The sequence below is a fragment of the Saccopteryx leptura genome, chromosome 4, assembly GCF_036850995.1.
Source record: "Saccopteryx leptura isolate mSacLep1 chromosome 4, mSacLep1_pri_phased_curated, whole genome shotgun sequence".
Lineage (NCBI taxonomy): Eukaryota > Metazoa > Chordata > Mammalia > Chiroptera > Emballonuridae > Saccopteryx > Saccopteryx leptura.
Genome location: NC_089506.1, coordinates 100,654,216 through 100,674,704, shown reverse-complemented (window position 1 = coordinate 100,674,704; position 20,489 = coordinate 100,654,216). Strand labels below are relative to the sequence as shown.

At 36.7% G+C, this 20,489-nt stretch overlaps 1 protein-coding gene across 1 annotated transcript in view; it reads right to left on the bottom strand.

Moving 5' to 3' along the window:
* Positions 1–20,489, bottom strand: part of DNAJC15 (DnaJ heat shock protein family (Hsp40) member C15) — a 68,566-nt gene that overhangs the window by 9,584 nt on the left and 38,493 nt on the right. The window contains exons 4-5 of the mRNA XM_066380844.1: positions 13,422–13,498; positions 7,211–7,281 (exon numbers count right to left, since the gene is read on the bottom strand). Of these exons, the coding sequence (XP_066236941.1) occupies positions 7,211–7,281; positions 13,422–13,498 (148 nt within the window). The remainder of the gene's footprint in view (positions 1–7,210; positions 7,282–13,421; positions 13,499–20,489) is intronic.

The window sequence follows — 20,489 nt, the reverse complement described above, 5'->3', positions numbered from 1 at the left end:
GTAATTCCGTGAGAGCCATACAACGACCTGTGTACGTTATGCATTATCCAATAAAAAATTGGCGTTGTCCCGGAGGACAGCTGTAATTGGCTCCAGCCACCCGCAACCATGAACATGAGCGGTAGGAAATGAATGGATTGTAATGCATGAGAATGTTTTATATTTTTAACATTTTTTTTTTTTTATTAAAGATGTGTCTGCAAGCCAGATGCAGCCATCAAAAGAGCCTCATCTGGCTCACGAGCCATAGGTTCCCGACCTCTGCTTTAAATAAATAGTAAGCACTTTTTATGCCCTGTTTCAGAAATCTCTGCCTACTCTATGTTTTGTTTTGAAAACATTATTATTTTACCTTTCCCGTTTAGGTTAAAATCCATTAAGAATTAATTTTCCATATACAGTGTGTCCGTAAAGTCATGGTGCACTTTTGACCGGTCACAGGAAAGCAACAAAAGACAATAGAAATGTGAAATCTGCACCAAATAAAAGGAAAACCCTCCCAGTTTCTGTAGGATGATGTGGCAGCATGTGCGCATACGCAGATGATGACATAACACCATGTATATAGCGGAGCAGCCCACGGCCATGCCAGTCGAGATGTGGATGGTACAGAGGAAAGTTGTGTGTTCTGTGGCTCGCTAAATTCGAATCTGTGACCAAAGTGCAACGAGAATATTGGCACGTTTATAATGAAGCGCCACCACATAGGAATAACATTACTTGGTGGGATAAGCAGTTGAAGGAAACCGGTAGTTTGGTGGAGAAACCCCGTTCTGGTAGGCCATCAGTCAGTGACAAGTCTGTAGAGGCTATACGGGATAGCTACCTAAGGAGCCCTAAAAAATCTGTGTGTGAGCCCACATCGAACTGCACTGAATAGGTATGAAACTGAGAGTTTTCCTTTTATTTGGTGCAGATTTCATATTTCTATTGTCTTTTGTTGCTTTCCTGTGACTGGTCAAAAGTGCACCATGACTTTACGGACACACTGTAGTGTGAGATAAGGTCAAGATTTGTTTTTACATGATTTTATGAATGCATTGGTGCCATTGCCTTTAATAGTACAAAAACACCAGCAGTTTTACTCCCTGATGTTTTTGCACCATCAGTGCAAATGTCAACACAGTAAAAGCAAAATAGTTTTCACCTCAGAGTTCCTGAAAGGGTCTCAGGAACCACTGGTTGTCCAGAGCACACTTTGCTATGGCCTCTATATATCAATGAGAATGAATCGACTATTGTTCTACATTACGATATGGTAGAATCACACAAGAACAATACTGACGAAGAGGAGCCAGATGCAAACAACTACATAAATTCAAGACACAAACCTAGTCTTTTTTTTTTAATGATACAAATTAAGATAGTGGTTCCTTTTAAGGGTGAGGTAGATTGGGAGGGGGTTATGAGGGGGTTCCAGAAATATGGCGATGTTCTAGTTTTTGATCTGGGAGCTGATTATATGGGTGTGTTTGAAAAAATTTACTTAGACACATACTTATGATTTGTGCAATTTCTCTCTATGAAATTAAATTGAATTATATTACTGCTTAAAAGCAGTAACTTCTTAGAATACAGTTCAAATATTATACAGAACCTACAGGGTTTCATCATCATAAGGTATACCTATAGTTTTCACAATCTGGGCACCACTGCATGTTATGCTGTCTTTCCTTGCCTGTTAAACCCCTACCCACTATTCTCCTTTCAAGTCTTTGAGCACACTAAATTCTTTCCTCCGTTAAAGCCTTCATACATGCTAGTTCCTTGACTTTCCAACCACTGACATACAACAAAACTAGCTTCTTTTCATCCTTTCGGGTTTCTCAGAGAAGCCTTCCCAAAATCACCTATGTAAAACTGCCTCTCTCCCATATTCTACATCTCAGTCCATTGGACCTTTTATTGCACTTCCTACAACCTCAAACAGGTTTGTTTGTGCCCCCATTAGAATGTGTATGTTCAAAGGACAAGGGTCTAGTTATCTTATTTTACAATTAAAGTCCCAAGATTTAGTATAATGTCTAGCACACTATAGAAGTTGAATAAATTTCTGAATAAATGAAAGCATAGTTTCAAGTCATTTCACATCAATCCAATGAGTCTTTTATATTTTTGATAAGATCATTATGTATTATCTATCACAATTCTTTTGTCTATAAATTTTATTTGTATGCTTTCTTTTTAACCATTTATTTATTCATTCACTCTTAAAATGTCAGCCATACAGATTATAAATTGAGTAAGTTATGTTCTTTACTTTTAAAGATCTCACCATTTATTAAGGAAAATAAATGTGATAAAATAACAATCTTTTTACCAAAAAAAAAAAAAAAAAAAAGAACTCAAGCACAATGCCTGCAATCTAATTAACATGTAGAAATGAAGGGACGGGAAAGATGAACCCTCTGACAAATAGTCTAGTACAGCTATCAAAAGAGAAACCGGAGCTAGGCATCACTTTTTCTTAGTGAACCTATGGTGACTCTTGGTGATCATCTTTCTTCTTCTAAATGTTTACAATTTACCTTTTAAGTGTCATATACTGTAATAAATTGTAATACCAGGGCTTCCTGTCAAATTTAGCTTCTTTTACAAAGACAGTAATCATCAGAGAAACTCTATTCAACAGTATAATTACTTTTGATTTATTTTTAGTCCCAATATTCAAACTAATTTTGATTTAAATACTATTAACCCTTTGAGTAGTAGAAACATTCCTGTACGTACTCGTGCCTCCTGACCATCCAGAGTACGATCGTAACAAAATTTATTTTAAAAATGTGTAAGGCAACATTAAAAAAAGGCAAATGTATGTTCTTCTTGTTTCCATAAATTGGTTATCAAACAAACATGATTTTAAGTTAAAACTAACTGGAACTAATTTCATTTTTTGAAAAGCACCCCACTCGGGGGTCAGCGAGCATGAAAAAACCCACTACTCAAAGGGCTAAAGAAGAGTATAAATATTTTGTTTATTGAAAAAAAGACATAAATGGTGAAAGATTGAGAATGTCCCTGCTGCAGGCATGCAGACACTAGCTGAATGTAAGGAAGAACTTTCCAGTAGTTAGAGCTGCTCACCAATGGGCTGCCTTGCAAAACAGAAAGCTATCCATCACTGAAATCTTTGAGGAAAGCTATCAGGCCATTTTCCCCAGGAAAACAGAAACAATCTTGATTTAGGAAGCAGCACTGATTTAGATCAGTGTCTCAAAAACTATGGAAAAGAAGCACTTTAAAAAAAAATTTCCACTCTATGGTGGACCACTACTTTTACAAAATACAAAAGTATGATACATTTGGATGACAATGTCAAATTGCTATAAAGGTTTCTAAATCAGCGATTTTCAACTTCTTTCATCTCATGGCACACATGAATTAATTACTAAAATTCAGTGCACCAAAAACTATGTCATTTTTGCTGATATGACAACAAAAATAAGTATAATTTTGATTTATTTTTTTTAAAAAAACTACCTACCTGCCTGACCAGGCGGTGGTACAGTGGATTGAGTGCTGGACTGGGAAGCAGAGGACCCAGGTTCAAAACCCTGAGGTTGCAGGTTTGAGGGCAGACTCATCTGGCTTGATCATGGGCTCACCAGCTTGAGCACAAGGTAGCTGGCTTGAGCGTGGAATCATAGATATGACCCCAAGGTCACTGACTTGAGAAAGGGGCCACTTGCTTTGCTGTAGCCCCCCCTTCAAGGCACATGTGAGAAAGCAATCAATGAACAACTAAGGTGCCACAACAAAGAATTGATGCTTCTCATCTCTCTCCCTTCCTGTCTGTCCCTATCTGTCCCTCTCTGTCTCTGTCACACACACACAAAAATTACCTACTCTTTTTGCTACAATGTGACTTTTTAAATTATCAGGTGCCTATACTTGTATATAAAAATTTCTGGTACCAAGAATTAACTAACCAGACACAACCTTATTATGTAATGCAACCAAGATGCAACTCTATTTATATGACCTATATTTATGTTTCAAGACATGACAATTTAAGAGAAAAGACACCTGTGCCCCTGACTAGTCATGTACTGCATGTTTTTAAAATTCTTGCGGCACACCGGTTGAAAATCACTGTTCTAAATGTTTACTTTTGATTTCCGATTTTTAACTTGGTACATATAGGTAACAAAGTGTGTCCTGGCATAAATTGGTGAACTACATGTTGAATGAATTACATAGCCTATAAGAGATCTCTGAGGTTCTACAGTTTTTCAAATTTATCTAGTCTGTCCTTTCTATAGTCATTGGGCATTAATATCAAACTATTCATTTCATAACAAGCTCTTAATTTCATAACTAACCTCTTTCTTCAGCAATTAAAAAAAAGCATGATCTAAAAGATATTAGCCTAAAAGCATTATTAGATCTGAATTTTTTTACTGCCTAAATCTTTAATCTCATTAAATTAAAATAGCTAAATCTCCCTTTTTTTTTTTTTTACCAAAACACATCTGAATGTTCATTTAAAACTGGTTACAAAAAATTTATTTTTGGCCATTTCTCACATTCAATTTTTTGGTGTCACTTTCTTTGCACTAGCTGATAATGAAATGTGTAAAATTATAGTTGATCACACATTTGAAGTTCTAACTTTATTTTACCAGCAGATAGCAAAACCAACAATAAAGCTCCTTGGGGTGGGGGAGGGGTTGAGGTAGGTAGGGGAGCAGTCACGAATTTCAGAAGCATGGTGTTGAGGATTTAAGTTTTTGCAACCACCTATAATGCTCAGTGCTGATTTGGCCAAAGCAAACATGGTGAAGAAGTGTAAAGAGAGGAGAAAAAATTAAAAGGTGCCCATTCTCTTGGACCTACAGAATATTAAGCTAAGTGAAATAACTCAGACACAGAGAGACAAATACCATCTGATTTCACTTATTTGTGGAATCTAAGGAACAAAATAAACAAACAAAATAGAAACAGACTCCTAGATGCAGAGAACAAAGTAAAGGTTGCCATAGTGGGGAGGGGGTTGGGGAGCTGGATGAGAAAGATGAAGGAATTAAGTACAAATTGGCAGTTATAAAACAGCCGCAGGATGTCAAGTACAGCATGGGGAACATAGAAAATAAACTGTAATAACTATGGATGATGCCAGGGGGGTACTGGACTTAACTTCATAAGTTATATAAATATCTGATCACTCTGTTGTATGCCTGAAACTAACATAATATTGAATGCTAACTGTAATTGTAAACTTTGAAGCAATTTTTTAAAAATAAGAGTTGGCCATTCTCATACTTCCCCAAACAATACTGGCTTTCTCTACAAGGAAAATCAGACATTTTTATTTAAAATCGATTACCTTAACATTAAAAACAAAACAAAATAGAACAACCCTCCTTCTCAAGAAACAATTTATAGATTTATAAGCTATCATCTCCCAACTCCATCATACACGAGTTCTTTCCCTACAAGTAGCTTCAATACTCCTCAGTTCACCATACACTTACTAGAATAGAATTCTTAAGTATGAATATATGAATAGGTTTCAGAAGCTTATGAACTCTATGAAAATCCAGATATTTTAAAATTTAGGGTAAAGAAGCAATCATTTGGACAAAAAGTCCACAGTATTCAATACATTCTTAGAGGGAACAATAATCCAAAAAGATAAAAAGCATCTTTGTTACATTAAAAATAAGATCTGAATAGAAATACAGGGCATAGGTTCTTCATTAATTAAACCAGAATATAAAGCTATTTATTACATTCTAGCATATAATCAAAAAGGCTTTAGAAATAAATCCCTTCACTTTGTAGATGATAAAATGGACATTTGCTAGCTAGAAAGGAGAAGCCAGAGAAGAATGCTGGTCCTCAGGCACCCAGGGCCACTCTCCACCCTGCTCCCCACGGGCACGGACAGGAGGGTGTCAGTAAGCACACTACAGGCAGTCAACAATCCACCTCCGATAAGTAAACAACCTCAGAATAAATCATATTACTAACTCTTTAAACACTACTGGCTCATAAGATATATATAAACATATTCTATGGTACTGAAGAGATCTAAAAATACCTAGTTTCTTAGACACATTTTAGAATTTGCTTCCTTGCCTGTAGGCACAATCAATAACCTGTCAATCATCTAAAATAAAAGACGTGAGTGCTTGATCCAACTGCAATCAATAAAAGGTCAGACACTAGAGCTGGAGGTGATAAAGGATGTTTGGAAGAGAGAAGGCTTAGAGGCCTTTCTGAGGCAATTACTCTAAAAGCACAGGATAAAGTTAATTATGTGAGTGGATCTTTTAGTAATTGTTAAAACTGTTCAGAAATTTTAAGAAAAACCACATTTGAAAGTTTATTTCCTTGTTTATTCACATTAAAAAACAGCAAGTACAAAAACCAAAGGAGATAATGTTCAGTAAAAAAGAAATCTTATAGTAAGTAATTAAGAGAGAAAGCTGGAAAAAGAAATGTCTTATTTTGTTGTCACTTAAGATGGGTATAAATCCAAAATTTGGTGGTTTTTTTCTTTCAAAATAATTATAAACTGAAAGTCTACAAATAAACATCCAAAAAACACTTCCCTCTCCTCCCCCCACCCCCCACCTTGACTTCTGAAATATATTGCAACTTTCTACCATCTGTTATTTTAGAGCGGAAACAGTGATGAACATATGGGCTTTCTCTCTCAAGCAGCTGTAGTGTAGTTAAAGTTATAATAATTGTCTTTCTGTAAGATAAATTTACATTAAAAACCTGGCCAGTTTAAAATAAATGGCTTAGCCTCAGAGCCTTTCAGAATAAAATTAAGACATCCAGAATCATCTACGACATGCTACACCCGGAGATTTAGAGGACATCCTCTAAATTTTGTGCTTTTACATTTAAGGTCAAACAAATAGAATTCATGATGCACAAATCAGTTTATATAATCAGAAAGTCCACAACTCAAGGTTTCTCTTTCTCATTCAAACCATTAGCAACCTCAAATAGGGGTGAGGTACTCCTATACAAAAATTGGTAACTAAGTTCTTAAAAGCTGATAATATAAAACCACCACTTTTGTGGGTCATTGAATTTCAATCTAAAGCCTCATTTACTATAAGAAAAATCACAACACATTGGGTATATAAACTTCCATTTCAACTGTAGATCATTTATAATGAGCTTAAGTAAACTGAAAGGATTTCAGTAGATTCTGACCCACATATTATGAAAAATAAGAATTTTTACTTACCTTTATCGGGGTGATTCAAAATCATTATTCTCCTGTGAGCTGTTCTAATCTTGGCCTTGCCAGCAGATGGGCTGTAAAAAGAAATTGAAGTGCTTATAATAAATGGTGTCAAATGCAGATTATAAATTAACGGTTTATATGGGTTTTAAGAAATTAAAAACTAATGAGAATTTCACCATCTTGTGGATAAATATGAAATTACAGCCTGTCACTTAATTCCAGTAACCACCAAAATGAAATCATTGATTCAATGCTGCTTGTATTTTTCTTTAGTCTTTTGTAATATCAGTCTTTATTTTTAATCCATTTAAAATATAAAACACAATACAGAGCGCAGGAAAGTCAATTGACTATACTCTAAGTTTGAAAACCTATGCTTCAAATTATCTGGGGAAAAAGCAGTACACAGTGTGTAACAGGCAGGTATTTGGCCTTCAGAGCTACTACACTGCTGGATTTTAATCTCTTGCCGTTTCGAATGGGATAACCTTGGTCAGTCTGTTATCCTCCCCAAGCTTCAGCTTCCTCACTGTAAAACACAGTGAGGAAAAACATATTCCTAGTAGAGCAACTGTAAGGAAAAAATTAGTTAATGCCAACAAAGTGCTAAGACAGTGCCTGCTGGGTAACAAGTCTTCTATAAGAGTTAGCTTTATTATTATGTTTCAACAGAATATTTCAACATTTCCTAGCTCATAATTTATTTAACTTTGTGAAAGCCCTATGAGAAAAGCGTGGCTGCTAGAATCTATGCTCTAAACAAATATTAAAGAAAGTTAAATAAACCTAAAACTTAATTTATCTAGTATTAGAAGCGTTTCTCATTAGTACATTTTCTAGACAAAAAATAAAAATAACTCTAACAGCCCTGGCCAGTTGGCTCAGTGGTAGAGCATCAGCCTGGCATGTGGATGTCCCAGGTTCGATTCCTGGTCAGGGCATACAGGAGAAGTGACCATCTGTTTCTCCACCCTTTCCCCTCTTGCTTCTCTCTCTCTCTCTCTTCCCCTCCCACAGCCATGACTCGATTGGAACAAGTTGGCCTTGGGCACTGAGGATGGCTTCATGGCCTCCACTTCAGGTCCTAAGAAGAGCTCAGTTGTTGAGCAATAGAGCAATGCCCCAGATGGGCAGAACATCACCCCCTAGTGGGCTTGCCTAGTGGATTCCAGGTGGGGCACATATGGGAGTCTCTCTGCTACCCCTCCTCTCACTGAATAAGAAAATAACATAAAATAAATTAAAAAAAATAACACCAACTACTAACAAAATTGTGGTATTACTACTTTGATCTTATCTAAGGTACTTAGCTTATCTGGGCCTCAGATGGGAATAATAGTACCCGTACAGGGTGGCAATTGTGAAGCTCAAAATAACTTAATTTGTATGGATGATTTACATTGTAGTAGATAAAAGCAGTTACTTATAGAGATATTCAGATATAGTATATCCTGATCCCACCACTCATTAGCTATACAAATTGTTTTGCTTACTTTATTAAACTCTGGGTTGTAATTTCCTCATATATAAAATGAAATAATAAAACAACTTCCTAGGACTATTTTAAAGATAAATTAGATAACATAAGTTAAAGAATTAGTAATAGTATACAGTTAGTGTTCAGAGAATTGTAATTATTATGAATATAAAGGATGCTAATAAAAATTACTATTTAGTTCCTACTTTTAAAATGAAGTATAAATAACATTATGGTTATACAATGCTATTCATTTAAGTCTTTCCATCTCTTTTGAATACTGCATCTCTTGCTGTTACTGTCAATCCTCAATTCTGCCAGTGTTTCAGTCACTTGCCAGTTACTTTCTACTTCTAATCTCCCAAGATTAAGTAACAATAGCAACAAGCATGTAAAATATTCTTCTATGAATAAAATAAATAAGTCTTGTGTTAAAGAAGAAATCAAACCAGAAATAAAAAATACCGTCAGACCAGTGAAAATGGAAATATAATATAGCAAAACTTATGAAATATAGCCAAAGCAATTCTATGAGGAAAATTTATAGCAGTAAACTACTACATTAAGAAAAAAGAAAGAGCTCACACAACCTAACTTTACATACCAGGGAAATAAAAAATAAAAAAAAAGAACAATCTAAGTCCAAAGTTAGTAGAAAGAGGGAAGTAAAAAAATCAGAGTATATGAAATAGACACTAAAGAGACAATAGAAAAGACCAGTGAAATGAAGAGCTTTTTTATTGAAAAGATAAACAAAATAGACAAACCATTAGCTAGACTCAACAACAAAAAAATAGAGAACTCAAAGAAATAAAATCAGAAATAAGAAGAGACATTAATATCAAAGAAATACAAAGAATCATAAGAATTCCAATATGATTTAGTTTCCTGTAGCTAATCTACATTACCCACCCCCTTTTTGGTGCTAACACTTCTTTCCTTTATTAGTTATGTTTTCTAGTTTTGTGTATGTATTTGACATGACTCCTTAGATAGATACTAAACTACTTAAGAGTAGAAGCTATGATTTAGATACTTAAATTATTATCTTGTACCGTATTAAATATAAAATAGATGCCTAATGCATTTTACACTATCCTACAAATGTAAATAAACAGCTGTAAAAAGTTAAATCCCTTAAAATAATAAAGGCTGTGTTAATAAATACTAAAAATTTAAAAGATTATTGTATTGTAGAAAATTTTTAAAAGGGGGGAGTTTTAAAAACTTTATTTTTATTTATTTTTAATTTTTATTTAATGATTTTAGTGAGAGAGGAAGGGAGAGACAGGAACATTGACCTGTTCCTGTATGTGCTCTGACCGAGGATCGAGCCAACAACCTCTGTGCTTAAGGACAATGCTCTAACCGAGCTATGTGGCCAGGGCTTAAAGACTTTATTTTAAAAAGGGACAAATATATAGTGACGGAAAGCGATTTGACTTTGGGTGATGGATACACAACATAATCAACAGTTCAAATGCTATAGAGATGTTTACCTGAAACCTATGTACTCTTATGGATCAATGTCACCTCATTAAATTTAATTTTCGAAATAAATTTTAAAACAAACAAAACAAAACAAATCTTATTTTATAAAGCTAATCAAATGCAGATCACTCATCTAAATTTCCACTGTATAAGTTTTTGGAAGGGAGTATATATGGTAAGTTGCATCTTATTCTCTATATAAAGCTTTAATTTAGCACTTCAGTCAAAATTATCCTTGAATATCACTTGCATTGCCTATAAATAACATGCACGAGGGTTTGTATATGAAACTCTATAAGCATCATATACACTGAGGCCTTCCAATTATTGAACAGATTGAAGTCAGTGGAAAGTTCATATGCACAAGTATGACCATTTAAAACATTCTACCTTTAAGAAAATAATTATCAGATTCCTAGTGGTGAGCTTTTGGGGATCAAGTAAGTGTTATACTTTGCCTGAAGGGTTTATTCCCTTTTCTTTAAGTCCTCAAGATCTCAATGTATTTTAATACCTCGGTCTGCTGTTGTAGTAAAAAGATGGGAGAACCCTAATCCTTAAACATAGTATAAAAATTAAATGTAGATCTGATATACCTCCAGTGTAGACAATGTCACTGTGAAACTGAGAATATAGCTTTAAATAGCATGTTGCCTAGATCAGCCATTTCAAACTGCTCCCTGGACCCATTTCACTGGAGTGAGGCAGAGGGATGCGTGGAACGGAGCAGTGTTCCCCAATCCTGCGGCAAACGGAGCAGGGCTGGTGTCATCTTTTTTACTATTGGTTTTTTGAGTAACATTTAACAGAGTTCCACAGAAGCTTTTAGAAAGTCTGAAAATCATAAATGTGTATCATTTCAGAAAATATCGGGTATAATAAGGTTTTCCTGGACAGTAAAATATTTTAGGCTTTGTAAGAATGTACAGAATCGCCTGACCTGTGGTGGCACAGTGGATAACAACATTGACCTGGAACTCTGAGGTCACCGGTTCAAAACCCTGGGCTTGCCCAGTCAAGGCACATATGGGAGTTGATGCTTTCTGCTCTTCCCCCCTTCCTCCCTTCTCTCTCTCTTTCTCTCTCTCTCTCTCTCTCTCTCTCTCTCTCTCGCGTGAGCGCGCGCATACCTGCACTCTCTCTCTCTCTCTCTCTCAAATGAATAAAGTCTTATAAAAAAGGTAAAGAATGTACAGAATCACTTAGTAGCACATGGTATTTTTAAAATAAATCAACAGTTGTCTCCATTTTGCCTTTACCTACTTCTTATATAGTCTAGATTCACTGAGCTCAGAAAATGAAATCACAGCACTGTATTCACATCTTAAAGAATCTTCTCAAAATCAACATTGCCTGAATGAAAGAAAGGGAGGAAAGCAAACAATTTTTACCCTTTTTTAAAACAGATTAAGAGCAAATATTTAGCTTCTGCATTCATGATGGAGATGGGAAGAGGAGCCAATATTTATTCAACACCTGTTATTTAGGTATTTTTATAAAAAGGTATCATCATATCAGCTTATATTATTCCAACAAGGCTAGATATTATTAATTCTAATTGAAAAATGAAGAGACTGAAGTACCAAAAAGCAAAAAATACTTTGACCAAGATCATATGATACAGTGTGTCAGAGACAGAATCAGGACAAGAATCGTTTTGCCTAGTTAGCATTTACTGAGTAGTTACTAAGTGCCACGCATATGTTAAGAATTTCGTGTGTTAATATTCACAACCGTAGGCTGCGGAAACTAATACTACTTCTAATTTACAAATAAAACTGAGGTAACACAGCTAGTGTGTGGTAAAACTGGTATTCAAACCCAGATTCACTTGTTATCAAAGTGTGTGCTCTTAACCACTGAATGTTCCTTGTGAAATTTTGTAAAACTTTCAGTTCAATAGATAAAAGGTTATAACCACGTACCTAATGCACCTAAGTCAACTTCTAATTATCTGTTCTTACATAATAGGAGTGCTCTGAATGATACGAAATATTCTGAAAAAACTTTGTGTTTGGTTTTATAATGTGTTTCATATTCACATTTCACAACTATAGATGGGATGTTAGAGTACAAGAAAAATAACAGTGCTATTCTGAATAATATTAAAGGACTAAATAACAATGTAAATAACTTGCTAATCTGGTTTCCCCACTTAAAATCATTTTTATTTTACTATTCTCAGTTAAGAAGAGATCTGATCTCTTCTTCTATTAAAAGAAAGCACCAAGCGCCTGGTCTGTGGTGGCGCAGCGGGTAGGGTATCGACCTGACTGCTGACACAGCCGGCTCAAAACCCACGGCTTGCTCGGTCACGCATGTACAACAGGCAATCAATGAGCAACTAAAGTGAAACAATTAGGAGTTGATATTTCTTGTTCCCCCGATCTCTGTAAAAATCAAAAAAGTAAAATCTTTAAAAATAAATAAGTAAATAAATAAAGCACTGAGCTAAATTGAGCTATTTTTTCCTCTTCCTACTGCTTTGGTTTTCCTGCTAAGTAATAAGAAATAAAATGTTTTGGTCTTAAAAATCTGCTTGTCTATAAAAGCTTTTTAAAAATTATGCCAATATAGAACTTTATGATCTATTTGCTTAATTATGTTCATTAAATCACTACTAGATTTGTTGTAGATGACATACTATACTATAACCAATTCCCATAAAAATTTAAATGGATTCTAAAGGAACCTCAGGTAAAAATTTGAATGCAGCTATAGGTAAATCTATGGCAGGGAAAGTATTCTTAACTTTAAGTGTTAAATGATATCACAGAGCAATCATATAACAATATTATTAACGTCTTCCTATACTGCCCAAAGTCAGACAATAAATGGATACTAAAGTGAAGCCAGTATAACAAAATATGCTAGATGTTGAACTGCAGAACTAGAAAAGAACTGTGAGAAAAAGAACTCATATTATAATAAAAAATGATACCTATCAAATTATAAAACTGAAATCAGAAAGAATTCAGTGTCACAATAAGGGATATTATGATAATAGCTTTGAAACTTAGAACTGAAATATAATAACTTCTTGATAAAGAATAAAGACACATAACTTTGCCTGATTTTTTTAAGGAGTGTTGCAATAGTCTCTTCTATTGCAGGTTTTAAAATGTAAAAACTAGTTATCTTCTCCTCTGTCTCCTAGTCATAATTTAAAATATAAGAGTAACTTTACTGTAATACTTTCTTCTTTTTCAAGCGTGGACACAGAACAAAACAATACACACCTACCTTACACCCAAAATAAGACTAGCTTCTCGCCTACTCATTTTCTGTTCAAATCCTCCTTTATAGTAGGATGAAAGGCTCTGTACAGGGAAAAAAAGGGCAAGAAATAATTAGTTCCATGTATGAGGTGGCATGACCTCAATCTCATCACATAAGGGCAATAAAAGTAATACATTTTTCTAGAAGTCTCTTGAAATTATGCAGGGAGGGGGCACTAGACGATGATCCTTTACTAATATCAAGTTGAGCATTTAAAAAAAGTTAATTCTTTTTACTTTCAAATATAATAATTTTTCTACACTGACATATAACTGGGAGAATAAAAGACTGGAAGAAGAAAAAGGCTTTAGCTTTTTCAAAGTCCTGCAGTAATTCTCTCATTACTTGACCAAGTCCTTTAATGTGATAGGACCAACACTGTTTAACCTACTAGACTGCCTAACAGAGAAAAAGGAGGAGGAATCGACAAAGTGGATAGGATGTCAGGATAGCAGACAGGCAGGCCAAGAGGGACCAGGAGACTGCACTGAAGGTCACTGTGGCTGGAGAGGCATGAGCAAGGAGAGTGTTATTAGAGAGGAAGTTTGGGCCAGATTGTGGAGGGCCTTGTAAACAATTGAAATAATTTAGAGTTTTACTCTCAGAAGCCAGAGCACTGGAGTAATATAATTTGACTTTTTTTGGGAAAGAATTACTCTAATTGCTATGCAGAAAATAGAAAGAAAATGGCAACAGTGGAAGCAGGAGACCAGTTTAGAGGGCACAATAACCTAGCAAAGAAAGGATGGTGGTATGGACCAGCGTGGTAGGAAAGGAGGAAGTGAAAGGTGGTCAGAATCTGAATGTATTGTGAAACAGAACTAACACTTGCTCGGTGGTCTAGATGTGGGATACAAGAAAAGGAGAGGAACGAAAGATGATGCAGTAAATACCACTATTATGGACTGTGCAGACCCCCTTCAGAAGTGAAGGACTTACTCCTTAGACTCTGGAGCTGTCTCTGGCAGATAGCACTCAAGGTCAAACTATTCAAGAATTTCCTTGGCTGAAGAGAGTCAAACTCATGGCCCCTTCCCAGGGCAATCTCTTACAAGTGCTTGACATGTGGGTATAACCAGTGTACTTAGCTAGGGCTCAGTCCTCGGACCTCTCATCTATACTCACTTCCCAAGCGTTGTCATTTAGCTCACGGCTCCTTGCCCTAACTTGGGACAACCACACTGAGCCATCTGCACTTCACAGTGCCCTGTGGCAGTCTGAGGACTGTGTTAAGACTGCACTGCCACCTAAACTGTCCCTCCATTCTTTGTCCTTCCTTTCCTTTCTAGAGCTGTTGATCATAATAGCATTCCCTAAAAACTAACAGCTTGCTAATCTGTCTCAGTCTGCCTTCCAGAGAACTTGAACTATGACTTTAAGGTCTTCGGCTTAAACTGCCAAACTGCCACTTAATGACTTAGAGGAGCAGTTGTTTGTTGTGGGTAGTAGATACCAGGAGATGGTTTTTGGTTATATTAAGTTTGAAATGTCTATTAAATACCTGAGTAGAGAAGTCTGAGCAGGAGATAACACTGAGAGCCATGAGTGTACAGACAGTTTTCAAAGCCATGAGGCTGAACGAGATCACTCTCCAGAGTGAGCATAGACAAGAACTGAATCCTAGAGACTATGATGTTTAGTGGCACAAATACGGAAAGGAATCAGTACAGGAAACTGAGAAGACCCAGCAGTGGGGTAGGAGGAAAAGCAGATGCCAAAGAGTGAGGAAGTGAAAAATACTTTCAAATGATTCTGGTAGGTCAAGTAAGATTTGAGCTGAGAACTGACTATTGGATTTAGCAGAGTCAAAAACTGGGATGGGAGTGGGAGTCAAACTCTGATTAGACAGATTTTATGAGAAAACAGAAGGAAGGGAAAGGGAGACAGCAAGTAAAGACAAGTCTTCAGGACGTCTTCACAGAGAAACGAGACTCATAAACTCATTTTTTAAAAGGAAAAGATGTATCATATGATTCTAACTACACATATCATGTTTTTAAAATATGAACCCATATTTTTTTAAGAAAAAATAAAGTGTATACTTACGTAAAACAAAATCTGCATGTATATACACCAAAATGTTGTTTTGGGGTAGTAGAATTTTATGAATAATTCTTTTTTCTTCTTTATGTTTATTTTTGCTTTTTAAATGTTCAACAGTGAACAAAGGCTACTTGTAATTTTTTTAAGGGACTAAATAAAAGAAACCAAGGAACTAATCAGAGCTTTAAAAAAATAAGTCCCAGGATGCCAGATCTATTCATTTAGTATATAAAATGCTCTCTTTGAATATCGTGTTATAAATTTCTACCTGGTAATAATTCACTCAAACATTCTAGCACTTATTTAATTATGTGCCAGGAACTTTTTAAATAAGACAGGATAATTCTGTCCTTTACCATGTAGATGCTAATCTATCAATGTACTAATACTGTGAAGAATAAGATGTACTATTCCAAGTTTCAGGTAATTTAGAATTTAGTAAGAAAAAAAAACCACTTCTTCCAGTTTTGGAAGGAAAAAGGGAATCAAATGATTTAAATACACATACTAACATGGACAAACTTATACATATAAATATATATACATATATGCACACACACTGGCAATATATTAAGGAATAAGAAATGTATAGGAAAGTATGTTTTACATATATATAAACATATTTATATATATATATAGATAGATAGGGGCTTTAAAAAAAGAAAGAATAGCTGGTTTAAAGGTTTCTCCTGAGAGTGACGTCAGAGAAATGGCGCCGTAAGGAGCGATACCGATAAATCTCCCCAAAATTTCAACAAGATCTTCAACCAGAGACAGAAAAATCTATCCTTAGAGCCTCCAGAAGTCCCGCACTGAATGCAAAGGTATGATCGAGCGAAAAATTGACTGAATATATAATCAACCCCGAAGGAAAAGACAAAGAAGGGAACACTCTCCCTTCCTCACTAACCAGCTGCTTTCACTGGAAACTGAGAGTATAGGAACTGAGGCGGACATAGGGTGTGAATAGAGCCAGGCTGTGGCACAAACCTCCGAACCAGGCTGTGGCACAGACAGCCAAGCCGAGGAAAACTGTGCTGTGGCAACCCAGTCAACACAAGCTAACGCTAGCGCCAAATCCAGACAAAGAAAGGCAAGTGAGGCAGCCATTGGCCCCGATGTCCTGGTCAGTGCGCGCAGATAGTGGGCGAGAGATTCCTCCAAGTGCCCCGGGAGTGGGCGCCTGTGTTCCCGGACAGAGGGGCAGAGTCAGAGGCCTTTGCATGGGCTGTAATCAGAGTCTCGGTGCCGCCCCTGTACCCTGAAAAGCGGTGCACAGGGAGTGCGCAGGAGCAAAATTCCCTACGCTGAAACTTCTCAGGGCGGGCAGGGCGCCTCACCCAGGGCAAGAGGCAGTCAGTGTGATATCCTGGTTGGTGCGCAAGGAAAGTGTGCAAGAGATTCCTCCTAGAGCCTTGGGAGTGGGAGCCCGTGTTACCAGACAGGGGCAGAGACAGAGGCCTTTGTGTGGACTGAAACCTGAGTCTCGGGGTCACCCGTGCCTTGAAAAGGCGCACGGGGAGTGCCGGAGCGAAATTCCCTAGGCTGGAACTTCTTAGGGCGGGTGGGGTGCCTCACCCAGAGTGAGAGGCGGCCAGCGTGATATCCTGGTCGGGGAGCGGGAGCGCGGATAGTGAGCGAGAGATTCCTCCGAGCGCCCTGGGAGTGGGTGCCCGTGTTCTCGGACAGAGGGGCAGAGTCAGAGGCCTTTGCGTGGGCTGTGACCGCAGTCTCAGTGTCACCCATACCCTGAAGAGCGGCACGCAAAAACGAGATTCCCTACGCTCAAACTTCTCCGGGCGGGTGGGGCACCTCACCCAGCCATACAAGCTAACAGACCCGTGAAGGATTAGCTTAACCCACAGTCTGCTCACCTCCCAACTGACCTATGCGACCCTAACTGACAAGATCTCTCTCAAGTCAGCAATCTAAGACAAGAGGCATGATATTTTTTAGTACCTCTTGTTATGCTATGCACATAGGGGTGGGGCAACTTCTGATTGGCAGAGCTTTCATACTCAGGGCTATATGTTAAAAAGAGGGATTTGGCAGCTTGTAAGTCCTCCTGCTTTGCAAACAGTAACAAGGGCATCTTCTACCCAGCCAAAACAGGTTACAAAGTGCCAAAAGCCTGGGGAAAGGGGTCCCACAGAGTGCTGAGGCGTTCGGGACATGCCTAGAGGCGCATAGAAAGGCACCTTGAAAACAATTGGCTCCCAGCCCCGCCTGATTATGCTAGTGGCTTTGATTGAGCCTTACCCAGAGCCCTGCACTGAGTGGGAATAGAGTGGGGATTTGCCAGCTCTTTGAGCCTCTTACTCTCCAGGCAGAGGCAGCAGCAACCCCATAGCTGGATCCTCAGGCTACTAATTCAGGAAGGAAAGACTAGGAGAGAGGCTCCGGGAACACGGACTCTTTCATTGTCGGAGCCTGCAAATGCTAATGAGCCTCGACTGCCAATGAGACTGAAGCCTAATACATGACATCGCCATAGAGACTTATCAACTGCAAACCTCTACCTGAGCGTGCCACAGGGGCAGAACCCGGGGTACAGAGTCAACGACCAGGAAGAGGGAGAGAAAAGAAAAAGCAAGAAGATAAGCTCTCAAAATCAAGAATAATCCACAGACTTTATAACCTATCCCATTTTATTATCTTTGTTCGTTTGTTTCTCTTCTTGTCTTGATTATTTTCTTCTTCTTCCAATTCAGTCGTTTAATTTTATGCCAGTTTTACTCTCTCCTCTCCTTGAACTATACTACCCATAAGTGTTACATCTCTCATTATCTTTACTTTCTTCCTATTTGAGTTGCACTCCAAAACCTTTAACTCTTTCTCTCTCTCCTTTTGTTCTTTTTTCTTCTTTTTGTGTTTTCCTCTTTCTGTTTTTCTCCCTCTATATTAGTTTCATCTTTTCTCCTTTACTTTTCCTCTAATTCAATCCTCAATCATGAACAAATTATTTTAATTGAGACTCAAATTTTTCTTTGTGGCACTTTGGGTGTTTTTTTACTTCGCTTTTTTTTTTAACTCATTAACAGTGCTCCCAACCCTGGGTCTCCATTTTATCTAGATTTTGCTCCACTAAATACAATAGTAACTTTTTAATTCTTTTTTTTAATTTTTTCCCTTTTTCCTATTTCCCTCTTATTCCTCTCATTATATCTCTTAGTCAACCATCCCCTAAAAGCAAATCATTTTATTCTTGACCCAAATTTTTTTCTTTTCTGCATTTTGTGGGTCCATCTTCCCATTTTTTTGCCCCTTTATCACTTCTCCCCAACTCAGGACCTCCATTATAGGTAGTTTTTGTTCTATTTAGCAGAATATAATCCATAGTTCCCCATAATTTTTTTCTCAAGGAGGAGAGGAGAGGAGAGGAAAATAAAGGGGGGAAATAATAATATTTTCAACTTTTTATTCTTTATTAATTCTCATTAGTACTATAAACAAAACCACCCTCAGATGCCATTAAGGAAAAGGAAATAGACTATCATGGATACAAAAGACAGAGAGGTAGCACAGATAGATGAGGAAAAATCTATAGAGAAAAAATTTAATATATTGGAAAACTTGGAGCTAAATGACAGAGAATTTAAAATAGAAATCCTAAAAATACTCAGAGATATACAAGAAAACACAGAAAGGCAATTTAGGGAGCTCAGAAAACAACTCAATGAACACAAAGAATATATCACCTAGGAAATTGAAAATATAAAAACAATTCAAACAGACATGAAAAACAATTCACGAGCTAAAAAACGAGGTAACAAGCTTAGCTAATAGAACAGGCCAGATAGAAGAGAGGATTAGTGAAACAGAAGATAAGCAACTTGAGGCACAAAAGAGAGAAGAAGAAAGAGACTCAAAAATTAAAAAAAATGAGAAAGCCCTACAGAAATTGTCTGACCCCATCAAAAAGAATAACATAAGAATAATAGGTATATCAGAGGGAGAAGAGAGAGAAAATGGAATGGAGAACATATTCAAACAAATAATAGATGAGAACTTCCAAAGTCTGTGGAAAGAACTAAAGCCTCAAATTCAAGAAGCAAACAGAACACCGAGTTTTCTTAACCCCAACAAACCTACTCCAAGGCATATCATAATGAAAATGGCACAAACCAATGACAAAGAAAAAATTCTCAAGGCAGCCAGGGAAAAGAAGAATACAACATATAAAGGAAGGCCTATTAGATTATCATCAGATTTCTCAACAGAAACTCTCCAAGCTAGAAGAGAGTGGACCCCAATATTTAAAGTCATGAAAGACAGGAACTTTCAGCCAAGAATACTATACCCATCAAAGCTATCCTTCAAATACGAAGGAGAAATAAAACATTCACAGATACAGAAAAGATGAGGGAATTTATCATCAGAAAGTGGGGACTCCAGGAATTACTAAAGGGGGTTTTCCAACCAGATACAAAGAACAAAACAAAACAAAACTGCAAGTAAAAGCTCCACCAAGAACACAATAAAACCAAATTTAAACTGTGACAACAAAAACAAAAACAAAAAAAGGGGAGAGGACGGAGATTAACAGTAGCAAAGGACGATGGAGTGCAAAAGTACTCACAAGATAGTGTACTACAATGAACAGGGTAGGAACCCTTTTCATTACTTAATGGTAACCACCCTTGAAAAAACCACCACAGAAGCACATGACTTAAAAAAGATAGCAACAGAGGAAAGAACTATGGAATACAACCAAACAAAAACAAAGGATTGAAAAACAAAAGAGATGAATCAAACAAGACATGAAACTAATAGAAAGCAATGTATAAAATGGCAATAGGGAACCCACAAGTGTCAATAATTACATTAATTGTAAATGGATTAAACTCACCAATAAAAAGACACAGAATAGCAGAATGGATTAAAAAAGAAAATCCAACTGTATGCTGCCTACAAGAAACTCATTTAAGCAACAACGATAAAAACAAATTCAAAGTGAAAGGCTGGAAAACAATACTCCAAGCAAATAAC